Below are 26,484 nucleotides of genomic sequence, written 5' to 3'. Positions count from 1 at the left end.
AGGAAGCAATTTCTAAGCACTACAGCATCAAAACCTGCTGGAATTATTTCTCTCTCTCTCTCTCTCTCTCTCTCTCTCTCTCTAATTGACACGTTTCGCTAGAGATGCGTTTTGTTTGGTAGTCAAATTTGGAGCATGTAATTTCTCAGCCATCAAGTTGATATGAATACAGAATAGTATCACGTGGAGAACAATAACTCAACATGTCCCAGTTTCCTCGGGATCTATGATTTTTATTTTTTTTAAATGTTGTTGACATTTGTTTGAGCCAGAATTGAATGTTTGTGTTGACTTGTTTATTCTGTTGTTTGCTGCCCACTCAGCCCAAGTGTTGTGTCTCCTTAGTAAACAAGAGTTTGAGGGCTAAGGTGGAGCTCAAAGAGAAATGAACCCTTTCCACCTAGTAATCAGCATCAACCCTCTTCCATCCTCTCCTGTAGGCGTGTGCATACTGAAGGAGCCCTATCCCCTCTCCCCTTCAGAAAGTTAGTGCATAGTCAAGGAACCCTATCCCATCTCCCCTCCAGAAGGTTAGTGCATAGTCAAGGAACCCTATCCCATCTCCCCTCCAGAAAGTTAGTGCATACTAAAGCAGCCCTATCCCCTCTTCACTCCAGAAAGTTAGTGCATACTCAAGGAGCACTATCCTCTCTCACCTCCAGAAAGTTTGTGCATACTCAAGGAGTCCTATCCCCTCAATAAAGTTAGCGCATACTCAAGGAGCCCTATCCCCTATCCCCTTCAGAAAGTTAGTGCATACTCAAGGAGCCCTATCCCCTCCAGAAAGTTAGTGCATACTCAAGGAGCGCTATGCCTGCCAGAAAGATACTGCATACTCAAGGAGCCCTATCCCCTCTCCACTCCAGAAAGTTAGTGCATACTCAAGGAGCCCTATCCCCTCGGAAAGTTAGTCCATACTCAAGGAGCCCTATCCCTGCCAGAATGATACTGCATACTCAAGGAGCCCTATCCCCTCTCCACTCCAGAAAGTTAGTGCATACTCAAGGAGCCCTATCCCCTCTCCCCTCCAGAAGGTTAGTGCATACTCAATGAGACCCATCCCCTCTCCTCTCCAGAAAGGTAGTGCATACTCAAGGAGCCCTATCCCCTCTCCCCTCCAGAAGGTTAGTGCATACTCAAGGAGCACTATCCCTGCCAGAAAGTTAGTGCATACTCAAGGAGCCTTATTCCCTCTCCCCCCAGAAAGTTAGTGCATACTTAAGGAGCCTTATCCCCTCTCCCCTCCAGAAAGTTAGTGCATATGTAAGGAGCCCTATCCCCTCTCCCCTCCAGAAGGTTAGTGCATACTCAAGACGCCCTATCCCGTCCAGAAAGATACTGCATACTCAAGGAGCCCTATCCCCTCTCCCCTCCAGAAGGTTAGTTAATACTCAAGGAGCCCTATCCCTGCCAGAAAGTTAGTGCATACTTAAGGAGCCTTATCCCCTCTCCCCTCCAGAAAGATAGTGCATAGTCAAGGAGCTCTATCCCCTCTCCCCTAGAAAGTTAGTGCACACTCAAGGAGCCCTATCCCCTCTCCATTCCAGAAGGTTAGTGCATAGTCAAGGAGACATATCCCCTCTCCCCTCCAGAAGGTTAGTGTATACTGAAGGAGCCCTATCCCCCCCCAGAAAGTTAGTGTATACTCAAGGAGCCCTATCCCCTCCAGAAAGTTAGTGCATACTCAAGGAGCCCTATCCTCTCTCACCTCCAGAAAGTTGGTGCATACTCAAGGAGCCCTATCCCCTCCATCGAGGAGCCCTATCCCTGCCAGAAAGATACTGCATACTCAAGTAGCCCTATCCCCTCTCCACTCCAGAAAGTAAGTGCATACTCAAGGAGCCCTATCCCCTCTCCCCTCCAGAAGGTTAGTGCATACTTAAGGAGCCCTATCCCTTGAGGGCTAAGGTGGAGCTCAAAGAGAAATGAACCCTTTCCACCTAGTAATCAGCACCAACCCTCTTCCATCCTCTCCTGTAGGCGTGTGCATACTGAAGGAGCCCTATCCCCTCTCCCCTTCAGAAAGTTAGTGCATAGTCAAGGAACCCTATCCCATCTCCCCTCCAGAAGGTTAGTGCATAGTCAAGGAACCCTATCCCATCTCCCCTCCAGAAAGTTAGTGCATACTCAAGGAGCCCTATCCCCTCTCCCCTCCAGAAGGTTAGTGCATAGTCAATGAGCCCTATCCCATCTCCCCTCCAGAAAGTTAGTGCATACTCAAGGAGCCCTATCCCCTCTTCACTCCAGAAAGTTAGTGCACTCAAGTAGCACTATCCTCTCTCACCTCCAGAAAGTTTGTGCATACTCAAGGAGTCCTATCCCCTCAATAAAGTTAGTGCATACTCAAGGAGCCCTATCCCCTCTCCCCTCCAGAAAGTTAGTGCATACTCAATGAGCCCTATCCTCTCTCACCTCCAGAAAGTTGGTGCATACTCAAGGAGTCCTATCCCCTCAATAAAGTTAGTGCATACTCAAGGAGCCCTATCCCCTCTCCCCTCCAGAAAGTTAGTGCATACTCAATGAGCCCTATCCTCTCTCACCTCCAGAAAGTTGGTGCATACTCAAGGAGCCCTATCCCCTCCAGAAAGTTAGTGCATACTCAAGGAGCCCTATCCCTGCCAGAAAGTTAGTGCATAATCAAGGAGGCCTATCCCCTCTCCCCTCCAGAAAGTTAGTGCATACTCAAGGCGCCCTATCCTCTCTCCCCTCCAGAAAGTTTGTGCATACTCAAGGAGCCCTATCCCCTCTCCCCTCCAGAAGGTTAGTGCATACTCAAGAAGCCCTATCCCCTCTCCCCTCCAGAAAGTTAGTGCATACTTAAGGAGCCCAATCCCCTCTCCCCTCCAGAAGGTTAGTGCATCCTCAAGGCGGCCTATCCCCTCTCCCCTCCAGAAAGTCAGTGCATACTCAAGGATCCCTATCCCCTCTCCCCTCCAGAAAGTTAGTGCATGCTCAAGGAGCCCTATCCCCTCTCCCCTCCAGGACATTAGTGCATTGTCAAGGAGCCCTATCCCCTCTCCCCTCCAGAAAGTTAGTGCATACTCAAGGAGTCCTATCCCCTCTAGAAAGTTAGTGCTTACTCAAGGAGCCCTATCTTCTCTCCCCTCCAGAAAGTTAGTGCATACTCAAGGAGCCCTATCCCCTCTCCCCTCCAGAAAGTTAGTGCATATTCACAACATAGAATAGTATTCACCCTCTTCACTCTCTCTCCTGCTTTTTCCTACTTACTGACAACAAGTCACACAACACTGTACACTTTTAACCCGTTACCCCCTCTCTCTCTATTCCAGGATCACGGCCCAGGTTAGAGGATGCCCCCCCACGGATTGTGGAGCACCCCTCTGACCTGATCGTGTCCAAGGGCGAACCAGCCACCCTCAACTGCAAGGCCGAGGGGCGTCCCAGCCCCATGGTGGAGTGGTACAAAGATGGCGAACGAGTGGAGACAGACAGGGAAGACCCGCGCTCCCACCGTATGCTGCTGCCCAGCGGCTCCCTCTTCTTCCTGCGTATTGTCCACGGTCGACGGAGCAAGCCTGACGAGGGGGTCTATGTGTGCGTGGCACGCAACTACCTAGGCGAGGCCGTCAGTCGCAATGCATCGCTGGAGGTGGCAAGTAAGTGCCTTTGCTTTTGTCTGCCATTTTGTCTCTTGGTGTCAGCCAAGATGGAAGAGATGGCTGGAGAATAGCACTGTATATAGCACTGACAGAAAATAGAGGCAATCTTCCTGGACTGGGTTCATTATTGCGAATAAGTGACAGCTTAAGCGAATAAGTGCCATTCGAAAGGGAAAGTGTAGCAAGAACAGCCAATGGTTCCTGTTTCCAGGTGTTAGCCCCCAAAATCATCTCACACACACGCACCCACTATAGAAAAACCTGTAAGAATGGAAAGCAATGGAAGTTGGCGCCTAGCAACTTTTCACAATAGGACACTGCTGATATCTGTTCTGCTGTAATGGAATGTGGACGGGCCAATTTGATTTCACTATTAGATTAGCCAATGCGCTATTGCATTAGGATTTCATTATGTAATTCCGTTCTACAACAACACGGGTCATTTGAGTATTTCAGTACTTAAGCTGTTTTTATTACGTTTTTCCTGATATGAGTTGAGGATGGTTTCTTCGTATGTATTGTTGCCTGGGAGGCTACAGTTACCCAATTCCTCAGAATCTGTTATAGGATGATGTAAGCAGTTGGTTGTATACAGTATTGATAGCAACATACACATATCTATTAGAGCTAAATTCTTGTGAAGGCTGTCTTTACCCCATGACTAACTGTCCCCCCTCAAATTAGCCCTGAAACACAGAAACTGTTTTTAATAAGGTAGCAGTGAAAGTCCAACGCTTTCATCCATCCTTTTGTGGAGTGTATATTGGAGCCAATATTGCTCACCTTAAAACTTGCAAACATCTCAGGAATTTCTACATTCTTCTGCCCTTTGCTCAAACCCCCCATAACATGAAACTCACCTCCCGATGCAGTAATAAGAAACAGATGAAGAGAAGAGAAAAAAGAGGGGAAAACATCTCTCACTGAATTTTGGAGTGAAGGGAACTCTAGACCCTCTTACAACACCTCAGGTCCTGCGTCCTGTTTTGGAAGGCTCCAGCCATATAACCTAATCTTCAAGCCTAATTTCACCCTGGCTGCTTCCACGGAAACACTAACATAAATTAGTCCCATGCTTGTTCTTTGGCGGGGTCGTTAAGGCTTACATCGGTCACCTGAACTGAGAGCATAGCTCCAAGGATTATATTTTTACTTTGTCTTGCTCTCATATCCCGATGCCTCAAATAGCTACATGTTTTATGGGATTGGCTGTGAGCAAGCAGATTGGAGTTGTGTTCTTGGCCGTTCAGAAGGGTGTACTTTCAGCAGTAAAGCCTTAGGAGGTAATCGTTTGAGCTAGGGGAAGTGGAGTAGGCTGCAGAACACAGGACACTTTGGGAGCTGAGGAATAAGGCAATGTGTAGTGGAAATGTTTTTGTTGGAATCATGATTTGTCTGACTAGTATTTTCAGCCTTATATGCCATGATGGTATTTTTGAGGCGGGCTGCTTATGTTAGCTCTAAGACTGGTGCTGGTTTTACAGAAGACATACCTTTCTTTTACCAGGGTAAGTTGATTGAGAAGACATTCTCATTTACACTGTATGGTCTAAGGAAGAGTTGCAATGGAAAGTGGTTGACTGAGCCACAGATGGCTCTCAACTTCTCTCGTCTCCAATTTGATGCTGGTCTGGTTTCACTAAGTCAGTGCTATACAGGTTTATCTCTTGCTTCACTGAGTCACTCCTAATCCAATGGCCCTGAGGTACTAGCATCCTGACCTAGTCTCTGGAGCCCAGTGTCTCCGCTGGTCTCTGAAGCTAGCATCTCTGAGACCAATGCACCCTGCAGCTGGCTTTCGACTGAGAAACACACACATACACACGCACCGAACGCCTCCTCCGACCCTCAGGGAGAGGACCCCCCCCCCTCACCAACACACACATCCCTTACTACAACACACACCCCCACACACTGCCCATTGTGGATCAGTCGCTCTGCTCATACCTCCCATCTCCTCTCCCCAGAAGATAAGGATCATATGTTTCCTTTTTCTCTCAGTCTGCAACCTCATGGTTATATGAGTGTGTGTGTGGCCCCTAGAGAGGAACTGCTCATCTCCATCAGTGGGCGCGTGCCAATGGTGCCTGCATGATGATGATGATGGTGATGCTTGAAATACGACCCTGGATGCCAGGACCCTCTGTGCCGCTGTGCCCATGCCAGGGGCACAGCATGGCATCGGTGTGGCGCGGGTATGGGGCAGGCATGGCAGTAACCTTTCAATGGCTCTTTGCTAGTTAGTGAGCTGGGGGTAGGAGCCAGATTGCTCGGTGGGACGGCTCACTCACAGGTTCAGGGGGTTTAACCTCTAGTTGCTCCATCTGCTACCAGCGGAGAGGCACTGAGCAGCACAGATGAGCGGTGGTCTAGAGACCAGACAGGAACTGTCCATACTGTGAATGTGTGTGTGTGTATGTGTCATTGTATATATAGTACATTAGTGTGTCTGTGTTGAATGTGTTCGCCTGTGTGTGTGTTTCGTGGATGGCATCCACATCAAAGACCATATCACATTTTACGGCTAAAAATGCAACGCAATAGCCATCGCTGTACAATAGACCCAACTGAAAAGAAGCTGTTTGAAATTCAGACTGCCTTTTCCCAGGTCGCCAGTCCATTGTTTGGGGTTTTATATTGCTCTGAAGGTTTTATGACCCTGTCTCTGTCTCTACCGCTGCTTTTATGGTTCATGAATATGTTTGAGGAGACGAGGCATGGAGGTGTACCAGAGGGGGACAGGGTCAGTCCCTGAGATACATTTGAAATAGGATTGCCTGGGGTAACTTGGGAGAGAGGGGGGTCCAAAAAAGAGCCCGAAGGTCATGTGGGGGTCAGCTGTGGTTTCCAGGGGAACTGGTGGGGGCAGCATGGCAGCTGCCGGGGGAATTCTGGGATTCCACAGGTGAGGGGAGGATCTGACGACACTGTCCTCTCTCCTCTATCTGGTGTGTGTGTGGTTCAGTGTGTGTGTGTGTGTGTGTGTCTGTTTTTTATGTTTGTGTGTGTCTGTGTTTGTATGTGTATGGCAGGAGCAGGGCCAACTTTATCACCCGTCCTAATCCAGGACGGCAGTGTCTGAGAAGCAGCTGAAGCACACACACACACGCACACAAACACACACCCCCACCCTTCCTCCAGAAAAAAAATATTGAGGTTTTGGGGGATTAGGAACTGGGAGGAAGGGGGGACTTGGCAGATAAGGGTGTCTGAGTTGCCTCCCTCCATTTTGAAATGGCCAAGCTGCTACAGGGCACGCTCTCCTCAGGCAGCTCCAGGATGGTTTCCCTCTTTGTTATTAACCCTGGTCAGAGCCAATATGGGGCACGTTTCTCCATAACTGCTTCACACTCCTGACTGAGCTTTTTCCAACCTCATGTCTAGCTAGGAGCAGAAATCTGGAAATATAGGCCTGGGCCCATAGTCGCCATCAGAGATTAGGGACATCAGTGGTTCCAAGGTAATTTGCCACTGTCTTTGAGTCAGACTGTCTCTGAGTTGATCTCTCTTTGAGTTGGTCAGTCTCTGAGTTGATCTCTCTGAGTTTATCTCTCTGAGTTGATGTCTCTGAGTTGATCTCTCTGAGTTGATCTCTCTGAGTTGATCTCTCTGAGTTGGTCTGTCTCAGAGTTGGACTCTCTGAGCCCTCCTGTGTGTCCAGGCTTCACTAATGAGATCAGTGGGCTGGCGGCCAGGCTTGTGCAGACTGAGGACGGGGCAGAGGACAGGACCAAGGGGGCTAAACACAAAAGGAGGTGTCAGATGGCCCGAGGTGAGGCTGGGACCCTGGCTGGCCACTCTTGTCCCCCTTCCCTCTGGTGGTCATCGAGCCGGCCCCAACGGCCAAATCTGACCTCCTCATAGGATCATGAATTAATTAGACCAGTTAGGGGCTAACGAGACCAAGACCTGTACTGGTGGCCTGGGGCCAGTGGTGTGTGTGTTGTGTAGAGAGAGGGATGATGGGGGTCAAGAGGAGATGACAACAGGTGGTGTGAGGAAGAGCTTTATAAAAGTACCCCCACACACACACACACACACACACACACTCTCTCTCTCTCCATCCACCCCTGCCCCATGCTAATGAGCAGTGGGGCATCTGCAGGGCCATTGTGGGGCATCTGCAGGGCCATTGTGTGCCCTAGGTTATGGCAGAACCACGCAGACCATCGTGGAGAACAATAAAAGCCCGCTCCGACCGTTGTGACTAATCACAATACATTATGTCTCATGGCTACAGATCACTAGCGCCGTCGGCTATACCGCCACACTGTCAAATCCACCAGACCCTCCCACTGAACTCCGTCTGTCAGATTCTGTTAGTTCCCAAACTGTTATGCAATAGTAGGAGTGCTAATTGGAGTCCTGTAACCTTGTTATACTGTGATCACAGAATTCCTCAAATTTGTTCAGATATATTTCAAAAGCATGTTGTTCGGGAATAAGATGCGGTTCAAAAATAGATCAACTCCCATTCTTGTCCCCAAGGTGACTCCTGTGGGGTCAGGCTCGGTGAATATATTGCTGTTTTTAGGTTCTACCAACGGCTGCTTTATTATTCCGTTCATTTTGTTGCATCGTCCTCTTCCCCGGAAGCCTTCTGCCTGCCAGACGAGAGGCTGATTCAAAGTCAAGTTTTCGCTTAATTGACTCTGGGAACATTTTATTTACAGACATTCAACTCTGGGCGTTCAACAATACCATACATTGTTGTATTAAAAGCACATTTCAAGGGGATATATTTATTTTTAACCCTCCACAAATGGTAAATGACCAAGCAAATGACCGTTTAAACTCTCTAAGCTGAAATTCACCTTAAGATGACCACCGCTTCAGAGTTGGAAAGGTCAGAGAAGAGCTTAAGTCATTCGACTGGATCTAAATGGATTTAATCTCAGATCCATTTTCTTTGGAGTTTGTTGACGTGGGGAAAATGGGTGCATTTGAACTCCACACCCTCCTTTATCTGCCACGCTTGAGGGAGTTGTTTGGGAGTTTTCATGAGCAGGGCACATTAATGGGCACTGGATAAACGACACTCAGCACATTTGACAGAGCACTGGGCACCGCGGTTTGCAGAAAGTCAGTAAAAAGCGCACCTTCGCCATCTGTTCCTGGACCAATTGTTCATCGGGAGCTCCCACACTGCCCCTACGTCATGAATGGACAGACACAGTTGGACACTTGTCCGCTTACACACACAGTCTTGACCATCTCCGAGATGAGACAGAAGTGTCAGCAACCGACAACAACCACACAATGCACAAAATCAGGAAAGCTGACATTGCCAAACTGACTGACCGCCATGTGGGCAGTGAGGACACATGCAATCGTACCCTGTCAAACTCACCGTCCCCAGCCAGAATGAGACAGAAGTGACCGAGGCATGTATGTGTGTGTTCTCTGTGGAGATTGCTGACACCGAACACACACAAACCGCCTCCTATTCAATTGGCCTCCTATCCTATCTCTATCCAATATAAAGAGCTGATAACATGACATGTACCTCGATTACAGCAATAGCACAAAAGTGAGAGGTAACCAACAGTGTAATAGTTGGCGCATGCCAGTAGATGCTAGAACAATGTGGTGTCTGGCATTGTCTCCGGCCTTGCCGTGTTTGCGTGTTTGCGTAAGCATCTATTCTAAATCTCCCAACCGCTAAATCTCCCGACTTTTCTCCTCTTGTCCAAGACAAGTAAAAAAATTGTCAGACAAGAAGAATATAGATTTAATAAGCTGTCCGAATTGACAATTTTTACAAAATCTGACAAATCACAATATCAAACAATTAAGGACTATTCCGATCAGAATTGGATGTTGGTGTTTCCTCCGACACATTGTTGCGGCTGGCTTTCGGGTTGAGCGAGCAGTGTGTCAAGAAACAGCTCAGGTCATGTTTCAGAGCAAGCAAGACTGTTGGGGAGTTGCAGCGATGAGACAAGATCGTAACTACCAATTAGATGTCATGAAATTGGGGAGAAAAGTGCTTAAAAATATATATTTTTTTCCATGTACATCAACAAAAAAACCTACGTGTCAAAGTGTAGGTGATATGCATATTGTCTACAGCCTCATGTCCAGACCGATCCTGACATGAGGGAGACGCCAGAAAATGTAGCCAAACTTAAATTAGACTTTTAATTTCATAAATATAGGCAAAACGCCAGTCATGTTTGACAAATTGATAATTAGCATCTAAAGACTTGATTCTGTTGACATAGCCTACTGAGGCAAAGTTCACCCAGATCAACTGGTCACAAGACCGGAGAGTGAAGGATTGTGCCTGTTGCGCACCGCACTTCACCCACTTTGAATCTGAGCGGAGGCGGTCAGTATTTTGAAACTATTTAACCAATAACGTAATTGTTTAAAACCTGGACATTTTATGTAATTTTATAAAGCATGTCTTACCTTGTTTCAAAGTAGCCTAGCCAATATATGACCATATAAACACTTAATAGGCCATTGAAACCAGCATTCTTCTCATGTTCTATTGGTTTTCAGATCAACATTATTTTATTGTCCAGCAGCCAAAGGCATAATCATAGTGATTTGAGCTTTTGGACAAGTAAAAAATCTGTCCTACATGTCCAAAGGACATGGTCCTGGAAATGAGCACCGATAAACAGATTGAAAACGGGCCTGGTTTTTATCACCGATGTGTGCACCCAATACAACTCTCGCTCTTGCTCACTGCCCAGTCCCAGTCCAGATTCTGCATTTCAGTCATGTCTCTCTGCTGTTGTGTGTGCATGAGTCATTTCGACTATGTTCAGAACTCGTTTTTTTGAACCCGCATTGGCTCCTGAGGGAAGGTGGATAAAGAGGCGTATGGGATTTGGCAAGCTGTCCCACATTGTAAGGTGGGCACTAAGAAAGCTTTCAAGGTGCAAAATAGAATATTTCTCTTCAGGATACTAGATACTAGATACTATATCTACCATTTTGGTTTTTGGCAATGCTGCTGCAAAATTCAATCTTTGTTCAATTAAGCTTTTTATGTTTTGTTATTGTCCATTTTATGGTAATGTTATTGTCATACAGCTTTTAGAGAAAAGGCTGAGATATTTTTATGTTTGACCACTCATCAACTCCTTGTTTGTGTGGAACGACAATGCCTCCGGGCTGCATTATCAAACTAAACATCACACCGGCTGAACCCTTGCCCCCCTATACCTATTTTACACCATATCTATCCCCAGGCTGTGATGGTTGGTTGGTTGGATGGTTGGTCGTTTTTTTAGAAAGCCATAAAACACTCTTCAAGAGATCAGTTGGGAATCTAACTCTTAAGCACCTTTTGAAACCTAATGTTCAATTATTCATCAGGCTTCGCTTAGTATTCAGAGATCTTCATTATCGTACTGAGATATGGTACCTTAAAGAGAGGGGTTGGGGGAGGTGGAACCAGAACTACCCATTCTAATCTTCCATTCTCATCTCATTGTAGTGTGGGGACATAACAGTTTCTCCAGGTGGCTGGCGTACAGTAGACAGAATAGAGAGGGTCAGTGGGGAGAATTTGGGAGAATGGGGGCAATTGCCCCTCTAGACAATGGGGTTCCTTGTGGCCCTATGCTCCCCTTCCATAGGGCAAGCAGAGCATTACTAGATTAAAGTAACCCTCTTCCAGGGCAAACAATGTTTCTATTAGCTGGGCACACGCATGGGATTAGACCACATCAGTAATGGATTTATTGTTGGAGGAATCTGCATACAAAATTACTATGCTTAGGGGCTGAAAGGGGCAGGACTCTCCCCCCGTCAGCCCTGCCATCAATACTGCCCAGTCCCCTCGTTCTTCTCGTCCCTCCTCCCTCTCACCATGCTTCCTCTCTTTGTTTTCACCATTCAGTTGTTTTGGGTCAGACCTTTATTCCAGTGGCGAAGGGGTGTATACACCGCTCGCAAACATCAAGTGGTATTTTAATATGGCCCCTCTTGACTTGAAGTACTGTATGGCTGTGTTTCAATCAAACTGGCCCACTATGACTGTTGGGGTGGGGTGGAGATGCACGCAAAAGAGGGTGGAGGCCAAGCCAGCCCCTGTATAAACGACCCTCCCCTTCCTCCCTCCAACTCACTGTTATGAAGGAGTTTACTGGCCTTCTCCACACACATATACTGTAGGCTGCACGTTAGGAATTGTATTCATTTTCCACTCTTTGCTGGCCTTTATATAACATAGTCACTCATAGGGAGCTGTTATGAAACAAAGTGTTTTCATTGTTATTCATTGTGGAAAGAAAATATATTATATAAGTTAAGATACTTTTCTTGGACCTATTAGTTATTTAGGTAACATCTAGTCCTCCGTTGGTGCTGTTTTCACATTCTCAGACAGAGACATAGTATGCATCCCAAATGGCACCCTTTTTCCTTTATAGTGCACTACTTTTTATTAGGGCCCATTTGGAACATGGCTTCAAAACTGGCTTCAGTTAGAATGCTCCAGTGTGACGGCAGAGATGTTGGAGAGGACTTCTTGGCTGGCAGCAGACATGTTTCCCTATCGTACTCTCCTTGAATTATGGTGCTCAGCTAAGCCTAGCTGCCTGGGGGACTGTAGCCCAAATACATACATATGCACACAGGCACGCATACACCCCCCCCCCCCCCAGACACATATAGGAAAGGTGTGTTGTGGGGGATTAACCTCTTGCCCCTGGTCGGATGAGCACAGCCAGGGCAGGACCACCGTTACAGGAGATGGGAATGGGCCATGAAGCGAGACACTAGGTGAACACTTCCCATGGTATGGGGGATTGGAAGGATTTACACCCCAATGAGGTGTGTGTGTGTCCACAGGCTGCTTCCCAAGGCTGAAAGAGACCAGTGATGCTTTTGTGGGAAGAGGGCTAAGGAGAAGGAGAGAGAGGAAGAGAAAGCTTGAAAAGGCAGAGGGGAGTGTGATAGTGTGATGGGGAGAAGTAGTGGGTCGGACTGGTGTCAGAACATTCCAGCTGTCCAGTATTTTAATAACGCCCCTCTTGACTTGAAATATGTCTGTGTTTCAATCAAACTGGCCCAGTAGGCCTGAGATGGGGCAGACCTTTGGGGGGTGGAGGTGCATGGGGGAGAGGGTGAAGACCAAGCCAACTACCACATAAGCTAACCTCCCTCCTTCCAACTCACTGTTACGAAGTAGTTTACTGGCCTTCCCCACACACATATACTGTAGGCTACACATACAGCGGGGAGAACAAGTATTTGATACACTGCCGATTTTGCAGGTTTTCCTACTTACAAAGCATGTAGAGGTCTGTAATTCTTATCATGTGTACACTTCAACTGTGAGAGATGGAATCTAAAACAAAAATCCAGAAAATCACATTGTATGATTTTTAAGTAAATAATTTGCATTATATTGCATGACATAAGTATTTGATACATCAGAAAAGCAGAACTTAATATTTGGTACAGAAACCTTTGTTTGCAATTACAGAGATCATACGTTTCCTGAAGTTCTTGACCAGGTTTGCACACACTGCAGCAGGGATTTTGGCCCACTCCTCCATACAGACCTTCTCCTGATCCTTCAGGTTTCGGGGCTGTTGCTGGGCAATACGGACTTTCAGCTCTGATGGTGTTCTTGGGGTTGTACTCATCCTTCTTCTTCCTCCAAACGGCGAGTGGAGTTTAGACCTAAAAGCTCTATTTTTGTCTCATCAGACCACATGACCTTCTCCCATTCCTCCTCTGGATCATCCAGATGGTCATTGGCAAACTTCAGACGGGCCTGGAGATGCCCTTGCGTGCGCTGCAGGATTTTAATCCATGACGGCGTAGTGTGTTACTAATGGTTTTCTTTGAGACTGTGGTCCCAGCTCTCTTCAGGTCATTGACCAGGTCCTGCCGTGTAGTTCCTGGCTGATCCCTCACCTTCCTCATGATCATTGATGCCCCACGAGGTGAGATCTTGCATGGAGCCCCAGACCAAGGGTGATTGACCGTCAACTTGAACTTCTTCCATTTTCTAATAATTGCGCCAACAGTTGTTGCCTTCTCACCATGCTGCTTGCCTATTGTCCTGTAGCCCATCCCAGCCTTGTGCAGGTCTAAAATTGTATCCCTTACACAGCTCTCTGTTCTTGGCCATTGTGGAGAGGTTGGAGTCTGTTTGATTGAGTGTGTGGACAAGTGTCTTTTATACAGGTAACGAGTTCAAACAGGTGCAGTTAATACAGGTAATGAGTGGAGAACAGGTGGGCTTCTTAAAGAAAAACTAACAGGTCTGTGAGAGCCGGAATTCTTACTGGTTGGTAGGTGATCAAATACTTACATGTATGTCATGCAATAAAATGCAAATGAATTACTTAAAAATCATACAATGTACCTATGATCAAAATTACAGACCTCTACATGCTTTGTAAGTAGGAAAACCTGCAAAATCGGCAGTGTATCAAATACTTGTTCTCCCTACTGTATACACACACCTATACATGTACAAATATGAACACACACAGGCAAGGTTTCGTTCGCTCTCATATGAGGCCCTGCAGGTCACAGTCACCCTCCACATTGAGTAGTGCGGTCGCCACACACTCATTTCTTACTCCAATTTGTACCCTGGCACTTCTGTCTGTGAAAGGCTGCTGAGGAGGGCCAGGCATGGCCATTTATGACCACTTAAAAAGGCCTGAAATGTTGCACCTTGACAGCTCACCTCGTCTATCTGTCCCTCCCCGTCTATGCTGGCCTCCCCCAACTATTTTCATGGCTGTCTGAGATTTTTATGTCATAAGGTTGAATTATGAACGTTACAGTATTTCTACATTGCGTTGTTATGAGTCGTGCTACGAGTGAGTTTTTATGAGGTGCTTCGACCAAAGCTGATGAGTTTTGAGAAGCTTTAACCTTTCTGATCTCCCCATCCCGGATCCGGGATCGTGAATACAGACTCAAGCTCATTACCATAACGCAACGTTAACTATTCATGAAAATCGCAAATGAAATGAAATAAATATGCTAGCTCTCAAGCTTAGCCTTTTGTTAACAACACTGTCATCTCAGATTTTCAAAATATGCTTCTCAACCATTGCAAAACAAGCATTTGTGTAACAGTACTGATGGCTAACGTAGCATTTAGCATTAGCATTCAGCTGGCAACATTTACACAAAAAAACAGAAAAGCATTCAAATAAAATCATTTACCTTTGAAGAACTTCAGATGTTTTCAATGAGGATACTCTCAGATAGCAAATGTTCAGTTTTTCCTGAAAGATTATTTGTTTAGGACAAATCGCTCCGTTTTCTGCGTCACGTTTAGCTATGAAAAAACCCCTGTATCCAGGATTGTGTAAATCTATCAGCAAGCTCATTAGCATAACACAACGTTAACTATTCATGAAAATCGCAAATGAAATGAAATAAATATGCCATCTCTCAAGCTTAGCCTTTTGTAAACAACACTGTCATCTCAGATTTTCAAAATATGCTTCTCAACCATAGGAAAACAATCATTTGTGTAAAAGTAGCTAGCTAGCGTTAGCATTTAGCGTTAGCATTTAGCATTAGCGTTAGCGTTAGCATCCAGCACGCAACATTTCAACAAAAACATAAAAGCCTTCAAATAAAATCATTTACCTTTGAAGAACTTCTGATGTTTTCAATGAGGATACTCTCAGTTAGATAGCAGATGCTCAGTTTTTCCAAAAAGATTCTTTGTGTATTAGAAATAGCTCCGTTTTATACATCACATTTGGCTACCAAAAAAAACCCCGAAAATTCAGTCCTCAAAACGCGAACTTTTTTCCAAATTAACTCCATAATATCGACTGAAAACATGGCAAACGTTGTTTAGAATCAATCATCAAGGTGTTTTTCACATATCTCTTCATTGATACATCGTTCTTGGACACATTGTTTCTCCCCTGAATCAAATGGTAAAGTAAAAGCAGCTGGCAATTGCGCACCGAATTCCACGCAGGACACCAGGCGGACACTTGGAAAATGTAGTCTCTTATGGTCCATCTTCCAATGATATGCCTACAAATACGTCACAATGCTGCTAAGACCTTGGGCGAACGACAGAAAGTGTAGGCTCATTCCTTGCGCAAACACAGCCATATAAGGAGACAATGGAAAACAGAGCTTCAGAAATTCTGCTAATTCCTGGTTGATGCATCATCTTGGTTTCGCCTGTAGAATGAGTTCTGGGGCACTTACAGACAAAATCTTTGCAGATTCTGAAACTTCAGAGTGTTTTCTTTCCAAAACTGTCAATATGCATAGTCGAGCATCTTTTCGTGACAAAATATCGCGCTTAAAACGGGAACGTTTTTTATCCAAAAATGAAATAGCGCCCCTAGAGATCTAACAGGTTAAAGAAGTGTATGTTTTCTGTCATGCATCCCTGGGTAGAGTTGGAAAATGGAAGTGAAACCTTATTTGTAAACAATATTACCTCATATAGTTGCCCGAACTGACACACTACTTTAGCAGACATGCAAACATTGTTTGTTTTATTGTTTCATAAAAAAAATACATTTAATGCAACAAAGACAAAAGGAAGAATGCTTAATGCATGGTGGTGTATCAGAACTCCAATCAACCTGGAGTGTCCTATGCGTTTTCTCTGTCATAAAGGAAATCGTTTTTAATGCCCTGTCACCACCACGGTGGGGCCAGCTGCCTTTCACCCATCAGTCGCCCAAAAGCCAGAGAGGTTGGCCTAGGGATGGGGGTCTGTGAGGGGAAGGGGAGGAACCCCCAGCTGTTGTGTGTTAACAGGACTCAGGTGACGGGCCAAATCAGGGGAGACAGCTTCTAAATGAGTGGCGCGACAAGGACAAACACACATCATAAACAAAAGAGGGGGAGAAAATGAGGAGAAATGAGGGAAGGGGAGAAAGGAGAGGAGAAAACACGCCATCAGGGTCATATGGCTGGGGGGGTGGAACCCTCCTGGACTGGACCCTCCTCCTCCTAACCTCCCCTGCTCCCCCCTTCTCATTTCCCTATCATCCCCAAGGCAATATCTGTCTGGGTCCGTCAGTGGTTTCCTCACCATACCAGTCCCAGTCTTCCCTACCACCATCAACCAGTCTCATTATCCAGAGTGGGCCTTTCTTTGATCCCTATCGGGAATTTGGGGATGATGAAATGTCAAGGAGAGAGCGTGGAGGGAGGGGTGGGTGTGTGTGTGAGGGGGCTCTGGGTGGGACAGATGTCCTGGCCGCAGGTGTCTCTAGGCACCAAACAACTCCCTCCTCTCTTCGTACACACACACTCACACACAAACCTCCCCTCAAACCACCCGTCCAGCTCATGCCACCAACCCCCCCAAGACCAAACACAACACACACACCCTCCATGACAGCTGTGGTTCCAGCAGTAGTACAGACAGTGCTGTCTGTCTGAGTCCCAACACTAATACCCTCTACATTATGAGTATGAGGGGTAACTAGAGATCATCTGCCCCTCAGGTACACATTCTCACACACACATGCGTGTGTGTTTTTGTCAATGTCACTCAATGTGTGTATGTGTGGCCACATGTGTGTTCATGTTTTAAGCGAGAATTTATAGGCCAAACCACAACTGTCTTATCCTAGTCTCATCCTAGTGAAAGTATGGGGCCCCCATGGAGAGGCCCCAAAGGCATACCTCCTCCATCCCCCTACCTCCCCTCCCCTCCGCCAAAAATGAACTTTTATTGATCACCAATTTGGGGACCCACCAAGACACTCAATCCCCCACCCCCTATACATCTGCCTATACATCTGGTGTCCAAGGCAAAATAAATATATAGTCGTGGCTAAAAGTTTTGAGAATGACACAAATATTCATTTTCACAAATTCTGCTGCCTCAGTTTGTATGATGGCAATTTGCATATACTCCAGAATGTTATGAAGAGTGATCAGATGAATTGCAATTAATTGAAAAGTCCCTCTTTGCCATTCAAATTAACTGAATCACCCAAAAATATTTCCACTTCATTTCAGCCCTGCCACAAAAGGACCAGCTGACATCATGTCAGTGATTCTCCCGTGTTGACGAGGACAAGGCTGGAGATCACTCTGTCATGCTGATAGAGTTCGAATAACAGACTGAAAGCTTCAAAGAAGGGTGGTGCTTGGAATCATTGTTCTTCCTCTGTCAATCATGGTTACCTGCAAGGAAACATGTGCTGTCATCATTGCTTTGCACATAAAGGGCTTCACAGGCAAGGATATTGTTGCCAGTAAGATTGTACCTAAATCAACCATTTATCAGATCATCAAGAACTTCAAAGAGAGCGGTTCAATTGTGGTGAAGAAGGCTTCAGGGCGCCCAAGAAAGTCCAGCAAGTGCCAGGACCGTCTCCTAAAGTTGATTCAGCTGCAGGATCGGGGCACCACCAGTACAGAGCTTGCTCAGGAATGGCAGCAGGCAGGTGTGAGTGCATCTGCACGCATAGTGAGGCAAAGACTTTTGGAGGATGGCCTGGTGTCAAGAAGGGCTGCAAAGAAGCCACTTCTCTCCAGGAAAAACATCAGGGACAGACTGATATTCTGCAAAATGTACAGGGATTGGACTGCTGAGGACTGGGGTAAAGTCATTTTCTCTGATGAATCCCCTTTCCGATTGTTTGGGCATCCGGAAAAAAGCTTGTCCGGAGAAGACAAGGTGAGCGCTACCATCAGTCCTGTGTCATGCCAACAGTAAAGCATCCTGAGACCATTCATGTGTGGGGTTGCGTCTCAGCCAAGGGTCACTCACAATTTTGCCTAAGAACACAGCCATGAATAACGAATGGTACCAACACATCCTCCGAGAGCAACTTCTCCCAACCATCCAGGAACAGCTTGGTGACGAACAATGCCTTTTCCAGCATGATGGAGCACCTTGCCATAAGGCAAAAGTGATAACTAAGGGCTCGGGGAACAAAACATCGATATTTTGGGTCCATGGCCAGGAAACTCCCCAGACCTTAATCCCATTGAGGACTTGTGGTCAATCCTCAAGAGGCGGGTGGACAAACAAAAACCCACAAATTCTGACAAACTCCAAGCATTGATTATGCAAGAATGGGCTGACATCAGTCAGGATGTGGCCCAGAAGTAAATTGACAGCATGCCAGGGCGGATTGCAGAGGTCTTGAAAAAGAAAGGTCAACACTGCAAATATTGACTCTTTGCATCAACTTCATGTAATTGTCAAATAAAGCCTTTGGCATGTATGAAATGCTTGTAATAATACTTCAGTATTCCATAGTAACATTCTACAAATATATCTGAAGACACTGAAGCAGCAAACTTTGTGAAAATTAATATTTGGCAAAACTTTTGGCCACGACTGTACAACTTCCTCATACAGAAAACGGACATGCAAAACCATAAGGGGGGGGGGGGGGCGCTAGGCCTACTTAATACAACACACAGGAGATGAGGCATAGATTGCATACATTGACCTTATCATCATAGGCACTGGCCGCTTTCATTGAATGTCAAACACACGCCATCAATACAGCACACATTCATAGTCAGCTATGAATAAATTCAAATAAAAATATATTTACATAAGTATTCACACCTCTGAGTCAATACATGTTAGAACCAACGTTGCCAGTGATTACAGCTGTGAGTCTTTTGGGGGTAAGTCTAAAAGCTTTGCACACCTGGATTGTACCATATTTTCCCATTATTATTAATACAATTCTTCAAGCTCTGTCATATTGGTGGTTGGTCATTGCTAGACAGCCATTTTCAAGTCTTGTCATAGATTTTCATGCACATTTAAGTCAAAACTGTAACTAGGCCACTTAGGAACATTCAATGTCATCTTGGTAAGCAACTCCAGTGTATATATGGCCTTGTGTATTAGGTTATTGCCCTGATGAAAGGTACATTTGTCTCCCAGTGTCTGTTGGAAAGCAAACTGAACCAGGTTTTCCTCAATGATTTTGCATGCACTTAGCTCTATTCTGTTTCTTTTTATCCTAGAAAATATCCCTAGTCCTTGCTGAATGCAAGCAAACCCATAACATGATGCAGCCACCACCACCATATTTTTTATTCCGTACAAGCTTCCTTCTTTTCACTCTGTTATTTAGGTTAGCATTTTTGGAGTAACTACAACGTTGTTGATCGATCCTCAGTTTTCTCCTATCACAGCCATTTAACTATGTAACTGTTTTAAAACCTCATGGTGAAATCCCTAAGCGGTTTCCTTCCTCTCTGGCAACTGAGTTACCAATAAGTGCTCTTCTGAGGCATTGGGAAACCTCTGTGGTCATTGTGATTGAATCTGTGTTTGAAATTCCCTGCTCGTCTTAGGGACCAGAACGATAATGGTCCTGCTTTAAAATATGTTCAGCTTATAAAGGCTTCATAAAGCCTTCATAATGCCTTCATAAGCACTACATAAATGTGTTACAAAGCATCTATGATCATATGTCATGCTTTACAGAGATGTGGACTCAAATCACGTGTCTTGGATGCAAATTTTGCAACTTGAGACTTGACTTGGCAAAAAGAAAAAACCCTTGCGACTTGACTTGACCATCTATGACTCGTGACTTAACTTGGACTCGTTTTGTCAACTAGCGCACTATGTAAGCCTGTCTGTCTTTTATATCAGCGCTGTAGGTTCTGTGCGTTATGTATCTTGACCAATCTGATTCATGGAAATCACAGGTTGTGCAGGCAGGGCAAATGCATGTCATCTAGCAAAGCGCAAAGTGCGCGCCATGCCACTGTCCTCTGGTATTTATTTAGCAAACTTGATAATACATCACTCCAGACATACAGTATACAAGCAAGAACTCTTCACAGAAATGTTGCAGCAGCCTACACCTAACCTGTATTGAACTTCTCAGTCTGATCAACTAGGCTACTGATAACAACCGTAGCCCACAGCTGCATAGGCTACAGCCAATGCGCCCTGTCCTCTCTTGCCCTCTGGTTAGGGTAATGTTAATAATGCTAATAATGTTATGTAGCCTATTTATAGCACATGTATTTATGTTAGGGGAAAATGTGATAAAATGTAATTTGGCTATATTCAATTTTGGCTGGCTAGGCTACCTTGACCTTTTCAATCCAAAATTACTGAAATTACTCAAACAATACCGATTACATAAATAGACTGTGTGTGTTACTTTTTAATTGCAGTTGCATAGGCCTATACAATGCAAACCTGCATAATGCAAGCTCAGCCCTGTGAGTTATATTGACCAATTGCAGTGGTTGTGTCTGTGTAAAGGAAAGTCTAGTTTTAAAATATAATTAATATTAACATGTACTAGGTTGCTGCAGTTTGACAGGGTTTTCACCCTCCCTAGAGCCAGATGTTTTACCAGAATAAAAAAAAAACAAACGTGACCTGTTTAGAAAATATCTGTATACCAGGTAGCCTAGTGGTTAAGAGCGTTGAGCCAGTAACTGAAAGGTCAATGGTTTGAATCCCCGAGCTGACAAGGTCTGTCTTCCCTTGAGCAATGCACTTAACCCCATGAATCTGGTCCCACTCTCACCATTGCCAATATAAATATCATTTTACAACTAGTAACGAATCACTGTCAGATCCAATAGGGTCCTGATTTATACCTGGTAAGATTACCAAATTAGGAAAAGCTCTGGGCACCAGGAAAAACAATTTGCCCCACCACTCTGGGACCTGTGGTGTCACCTCTGCATCAGGGCATCATCGGATCCAAAAATCATTGCTATCGGTTTCAATTGCAATGAAATTGGCATAAAACACTTAACCATTGACTTGAGGACTCGAAACCCAAAATTAGGCACTTCTGACTTGACTCGACCTGAGCTGTGGAACTTAGGACTTTACTTGAGACTTGCCCATTATTACATGGGACTTGAATCGAGACTCGAAGTTAAGACTTATAAAGGGTTACATGTGGTGCTGAAGGACGACATATAAAGAGCCATACCATGGTGGGCTGGGCCCAGTGGCGTCATTAGGCCTTGGCTTCCGGGGCTTCAGCCAGATGTTTTTAATCCAGCACCGAATCTTTTGATGTTATTTGTTTGTTCTTACATTTGAGTCTGATATGATTTTCCATAATCACACATTGGATAGACCAGCTTGTTGACTTTCTTCCTCTTGAAAAGCTCACTTATGACCTCCACAAGAGACAGCCCAAGTTTGATAGACTCTGGTCTCCACTACTCCACTACACAAATTGGAAAGAGTGAATGGGCAGATGCATGTGCTGTAAAAACAAATTCTTTGCTCGTCGTCTCAGCAAAGGCTGGAATTAGCTAATAGGAACGCTGATAGTGCTGCTGCAAGTTTGTTTGTTTTATATTTTTATTTTGTTATTTTTGTCTGCCACATCTGTGAATGTGGAATGTGTTTTGTTGGTTGATTGAAAAACAAGAAAATGTAATAAAACTTTAAATAGAAAAAAAGAGTGCCTTGATTTTTTTCTTAACTGTGTCACCAGCAAAGCGCCCCCACACCATCACTCATCCTCCTCCATGCCTCATGGTGGGAACTACACATGCAGAGATTATCCTTTCACCTACTCTACGTCTCACATGGCAGTTGGAACCAAACATCTCAAATTTGGACTCATCAGACCAAAGGACAGATTTCCACCAGTCAAATGTCGGTTAGTGTTGGGCCAGTTACTGAAAGGTTGCTGGATCTAATCCCTGAGCTGACAAGGTAAAAATCTGTCGTTCTGCCCCTGAACAAGGTAGTTAACCCACTGTTCCCAGGTAGGCCGTCATTGAAAATAAGAATGTGTTCTTAACTGACTTGCCTAGTTAAATAAATGTTTCACAATATCCATTGCTTGTTTCTCCCTTTAGTGGTGGTTCCTTTGTAGCAAATCAACCAGACAGTCTCCTCTGAACAGTTGATGTTGAGATGTTGAGCGCTTAATGGTTTTTGGCAACTGCTCGGCCTCCGACTGCAAGGCACACAGAGGGTAGTGCGTATGGCCCAGTACATCACCGGGGCCAAGCTTCCTGCCATCCAGGACCTGTTTACCAGGCGGTGTCAGAGGAAGGCCCTAAAAACTGTCAAAGACTCCAGCCACCCTAGTCATAGACTGTTCTCTCTGCTACTGCACGGCAAGCGGTTCCGGAGAGCCAAGTTGCTACTCTCTGTTGTTATTATCTATGCATAGTCCCTTTAATAATTCCACCCACAGGTACATATTACCTCTATTATCTCAACACCGGTGCCCCCGCACATTGACTCTGTACCGGTACCCCTGTATATAGCCCCGCTATTGTTATTTACTGCTGCTCTTTAATTATTTGTTATTCTTATCTCTTACTTTTTTTTAGGTATTTTCTTAAAACTACATTGTTTGTTAAGGGCTTGTAAGTACGCATTTCACTGTAAGGTCTACCTACACCTGTTGCATTTGGCGCATGTGACAAATACAATTTAATTTGATTTACGACTGCACTTGAAGAAACTTTTCAAAGTTCTTGACATTTTCCGGATTGACTGACCTTCATGTCTTAAAGTATTGATGGACTGTCATTTCCCTTTGCTTATTTGAGCTGTTCTTCCATAATATGGACTTGGTATTTTATCAAATAGGGCTATCTTCTGTATACCACCCCTACCATGTCACAACACATCTGATTGGCTCGCATTAAGGAGAGAAATTCCACAAATTAACTTTTAAATAGGTACATCTGTTAATTGAAATGCATTCCAGGTGACTACCCCATGAAGCTGGTTGAGAGAATGCCAAGATTGTGAAAAGCTCTGAAGAATCTCAAATATGATTTGTTTGACACTTTTTGGTTACTACATGATTCCAAATGTGTTATTTCATAGTTTTGATGTCTTCACTATTACTCTACATTGTAGAAAATCGTCAAAATAAAGAAAACCCCTTGAATGAGTAGGTGTGTCCAAACTCTTCACTGCTACTGTAAACAAAAGCATTCACTGTGAATGTTGATAGGCTACATGTAGGCCATTCATATATAGCTTATTCGCAGCATTTAGTTAAATTTCTCGGATGAATTATTGTTTTTATACGCAAACCGAGAGCAACACCTGTCAAACTCAGACATTTCTCTTAAAACACAAGGATGTCGATTCGCACGGGACTAGTATTATCAGATGACTTTGGAGTTTGCCAAAAAACAGTAGGTTATTCTGGTTAGAATTGTTACACTCCTGCCATTTAAAAAATTACTGAAATGGCAGGTTCGGATGGGACAAAAAATGACAGATGTGGTGTTTTGTGCTCATGCACATAATTACGTTACCTGACATCCAACCAGTAAAACTGATCCCGTCCAAATAGGGCACAATAGGGCCTGACCTATAGTCAGGGTCACTCTTTGTCGTTCTGCTGCCATAGACGAGACCAAAAATGCTGCACCCCAACAAAACTAGAATAGTCCCAGTAAGTAAAATTACATTGGAAAGATGTCTAAAATACGTATTTTCCAGACATTGAAGTTCGGTTCAATTTAGGTTCTGAATGAAAGGTGAAAAGGTATTTTCCGTATGTTTAAAATATATATTTTCCAGGACACTGAACATGCATATTTTCCGGACGTTGAAAAATACGTATTTTCTGGATGTTGAAATCAGGCTAATTTTGTGTTCTGAATAAAAGTTGGAAAGAAGTCATATATAGACATTTATGTTTTTACCAAATGTTTTTACCAGATTAAGGCTGGTCCAGTCCGGATCGGACCAAAAACCAATGTCCGTGGATGTGGAAATCAAGTCCGGATCTGCACCAAAAAAAGACGTCTAAAAGGCTTTGGCGTCGGTCCTTGCTTACTGAGGTGTAGCCTACAGTGTTGCCTTAAATTGCATTTTATGAAAGCCCATCTATGTGGTAGGCCTACCGTTTGTAAAACACCAAAAGACTACGCCAGGACAGGACCAAAAAATACGTCCAAAAGACATTGGCTCGTGCTTAGCCTACCATGTCCGCCTGCAATGGGATTTTATGAATGCCCATGTACAGTATGTGGTAGGCCCACCAATTGTAAAACAGGCCATTGCATTGTCTTTATTAGTCCTGATTCCTGTGACTAATCAATTTGGCTATTTATGCTCTGAATGTCAGTTACCCAACTTTATCAGGAGCTATCGCGAGAGTATTTGTAATGTGTTTACACAGTGGGAAATCCAAAAGTATTAACTTTTTCACTCTATATGATCAGCTTGTGAAAAAATGGTAGGATACAAACTTTCCTTAAGAAAAAAGATGCAGTAAAGGTGCAGTAACTGCAGTTGACCAATGCCAGCGCCTTTTAGATGTATTTTTTTGGTGCAGTTCCAGACAGGCCTTTATTTGGATGCAGTAATTGCGGAATAACTGCAGTGTACTGCAGTTGTATTGCACTTTAACTGCAGTTACACTGATAAATTACTCCTGTGAAAAGAAACAATGTTATTTTGGATGAAGTATTTTCAGGATACTGCAGTTATATAGCACCCTAACTGGAGTTATACTGCAGTGTACTGCAGTTATACTGCATTCTGACTGCAATCTTTATCGCAAGGGTTGAAACCACTGATCATGAGAATGGGGTGAAACTCCTGGACAGCAGTTGTGATTGTCCATCTTACTTTGACCTGTCCTGTTTGAAGGATATGTTGCTTTTCTAACATGACAGCTCCTTTTTTATTTGATTGAGTGCCATTTGGGTTGGGCTGTTTGATCGGAGAAACCTGCATGATGTAAAAAGTGTCCATCTCATTACATTGTCATACATTTTATCTCCAGCCTGTAGGCTTCAGAAAAGGCCACATACTCTTTCTACCATATCCTATATCTGTTACATGATTTATGTTAGATCATTTTTTGGGACTGAATGTTGGTGGAGCACTGCAGAAATGCATCTTTCCAACAGCACCCTGGAGTGGAACGCTGGGAATGGACAAGCAAAATATTTTGCAGCCCTGCCTTTGACAAATGGAGCACCTTAAATTTAATTTTGGGCAAAAAGGAAAACTCCTCTCCATCATTCATTGAATCAGATGGCTCATTCATCACCAAACCTACTGATATTGTCAACTTTCATTGGCAAGATAAGCTAACTTAGGCATGATATGCCTACAAAACACGCTGACACTACACCTCCAAGTATGTCTGACCAAATTATGAAAGACAAGCATTGTAATTTTGAATTCCGTAAAGTAAGTTTGGGAGAGGTGAAAACAATTATTGTTTGTCTATCAACAATGACAAGCCACCGGGGTCTGATGACTTGGATGTAAAATTACTGAGGATAATAGCGGATGATATTGTCACTCCTGTTTGCCATATCTTCAATTTAAGCCTACTAGAAAGTGTGTGCCCTCTGGCCTGGAGGGAAGCAAAAGTTATTCCCCTACGTAAGGATATGTAAAGCCCCCTTTACTGGCTCAAATAGCCGACCAATCAGTCTGTAACCAACCCTTTGTAAACGTTTGGAAAAATTGTGTTTGACCAGATATAATGCTATTTTACAGTAAACTAATTGACAACAGACTTTCAGCACACTTATAGAGAAGGGCATTCTACAAGCACAGCACACAAATGACTGATGATTGGCTGAGAGGAATTGATGATAAAAAGATTGTGGGGGATTTTTTGTTCGATTTCAGTGCGGCTCTTGACATTATCGATCATAGTCTGTTGCTGGAAAACATGTGTCATACCTTTACACCCTCTGCTATATTGTGGATAAAGAGTTACCTGTCTAACAGGACACAGAGGGTGTTATTTAATGGAAGCCTCTCCAACAAAATCCCGGTAGAATTAGGAAATCCCCAGGGTAGCTGTCCCCTTACAATTTGTATCTTTACTGACAACATGCCACTGGCTTTGAGTAAAGCCAGAGTGTCTATGTATGCGGATGACTCAACACTATACACGTCAGCTACCACAGCAACTGTGTCACGAACTTCGTCAGAGAAATGAAATGACCGGAC

General features: G+C 44.5%; 1 protein-coding gene across 4 annotated transcripts in view; it reads left to right on the top strand.

The window, feature by feature from the left end:
- The window catches only part of LOC110533520 (roundabout homolog 3), a 242,088-nt gene that overhangs the window by 131,055 nt on the left and 84,549 nt on the right, over nt 1-26,484 (top strand). For all 4 annotated transcript variants that reach the window (XM_036989922.1, XM_036989921.1, XM_036989923.1 and 1 more), the window contains exon 2: nt 3,291-3,617. In XM_036989922.1, coding sequence (XP_036845817.1) covers nt 3,291-3,617 — 327 coding nt within the window. The remainder of the gene's footprint in view (nt 1-3,290; nt 3,618-26,484) is intronic.

This window comes from Oncorhynchus mykiss, chromosome 10, assembly GCF_013265735.2.
Source record: "Oncorhynchus mykiss isolate Arlee chromosome 10, USDA_OmykA_1.1, whole genome shotgun sequence".
NCBI lineage: Eukaryota > Metazoa > Chordata > Actinopteri > Salmoniformes > Salmonidae > Oncorhynchus > Oncorhynchus mykiss.
Note: the sequence above shows the minus strand (reverse complement) of the source record. Positions and strands in the feature narration are given on the sequence as shown.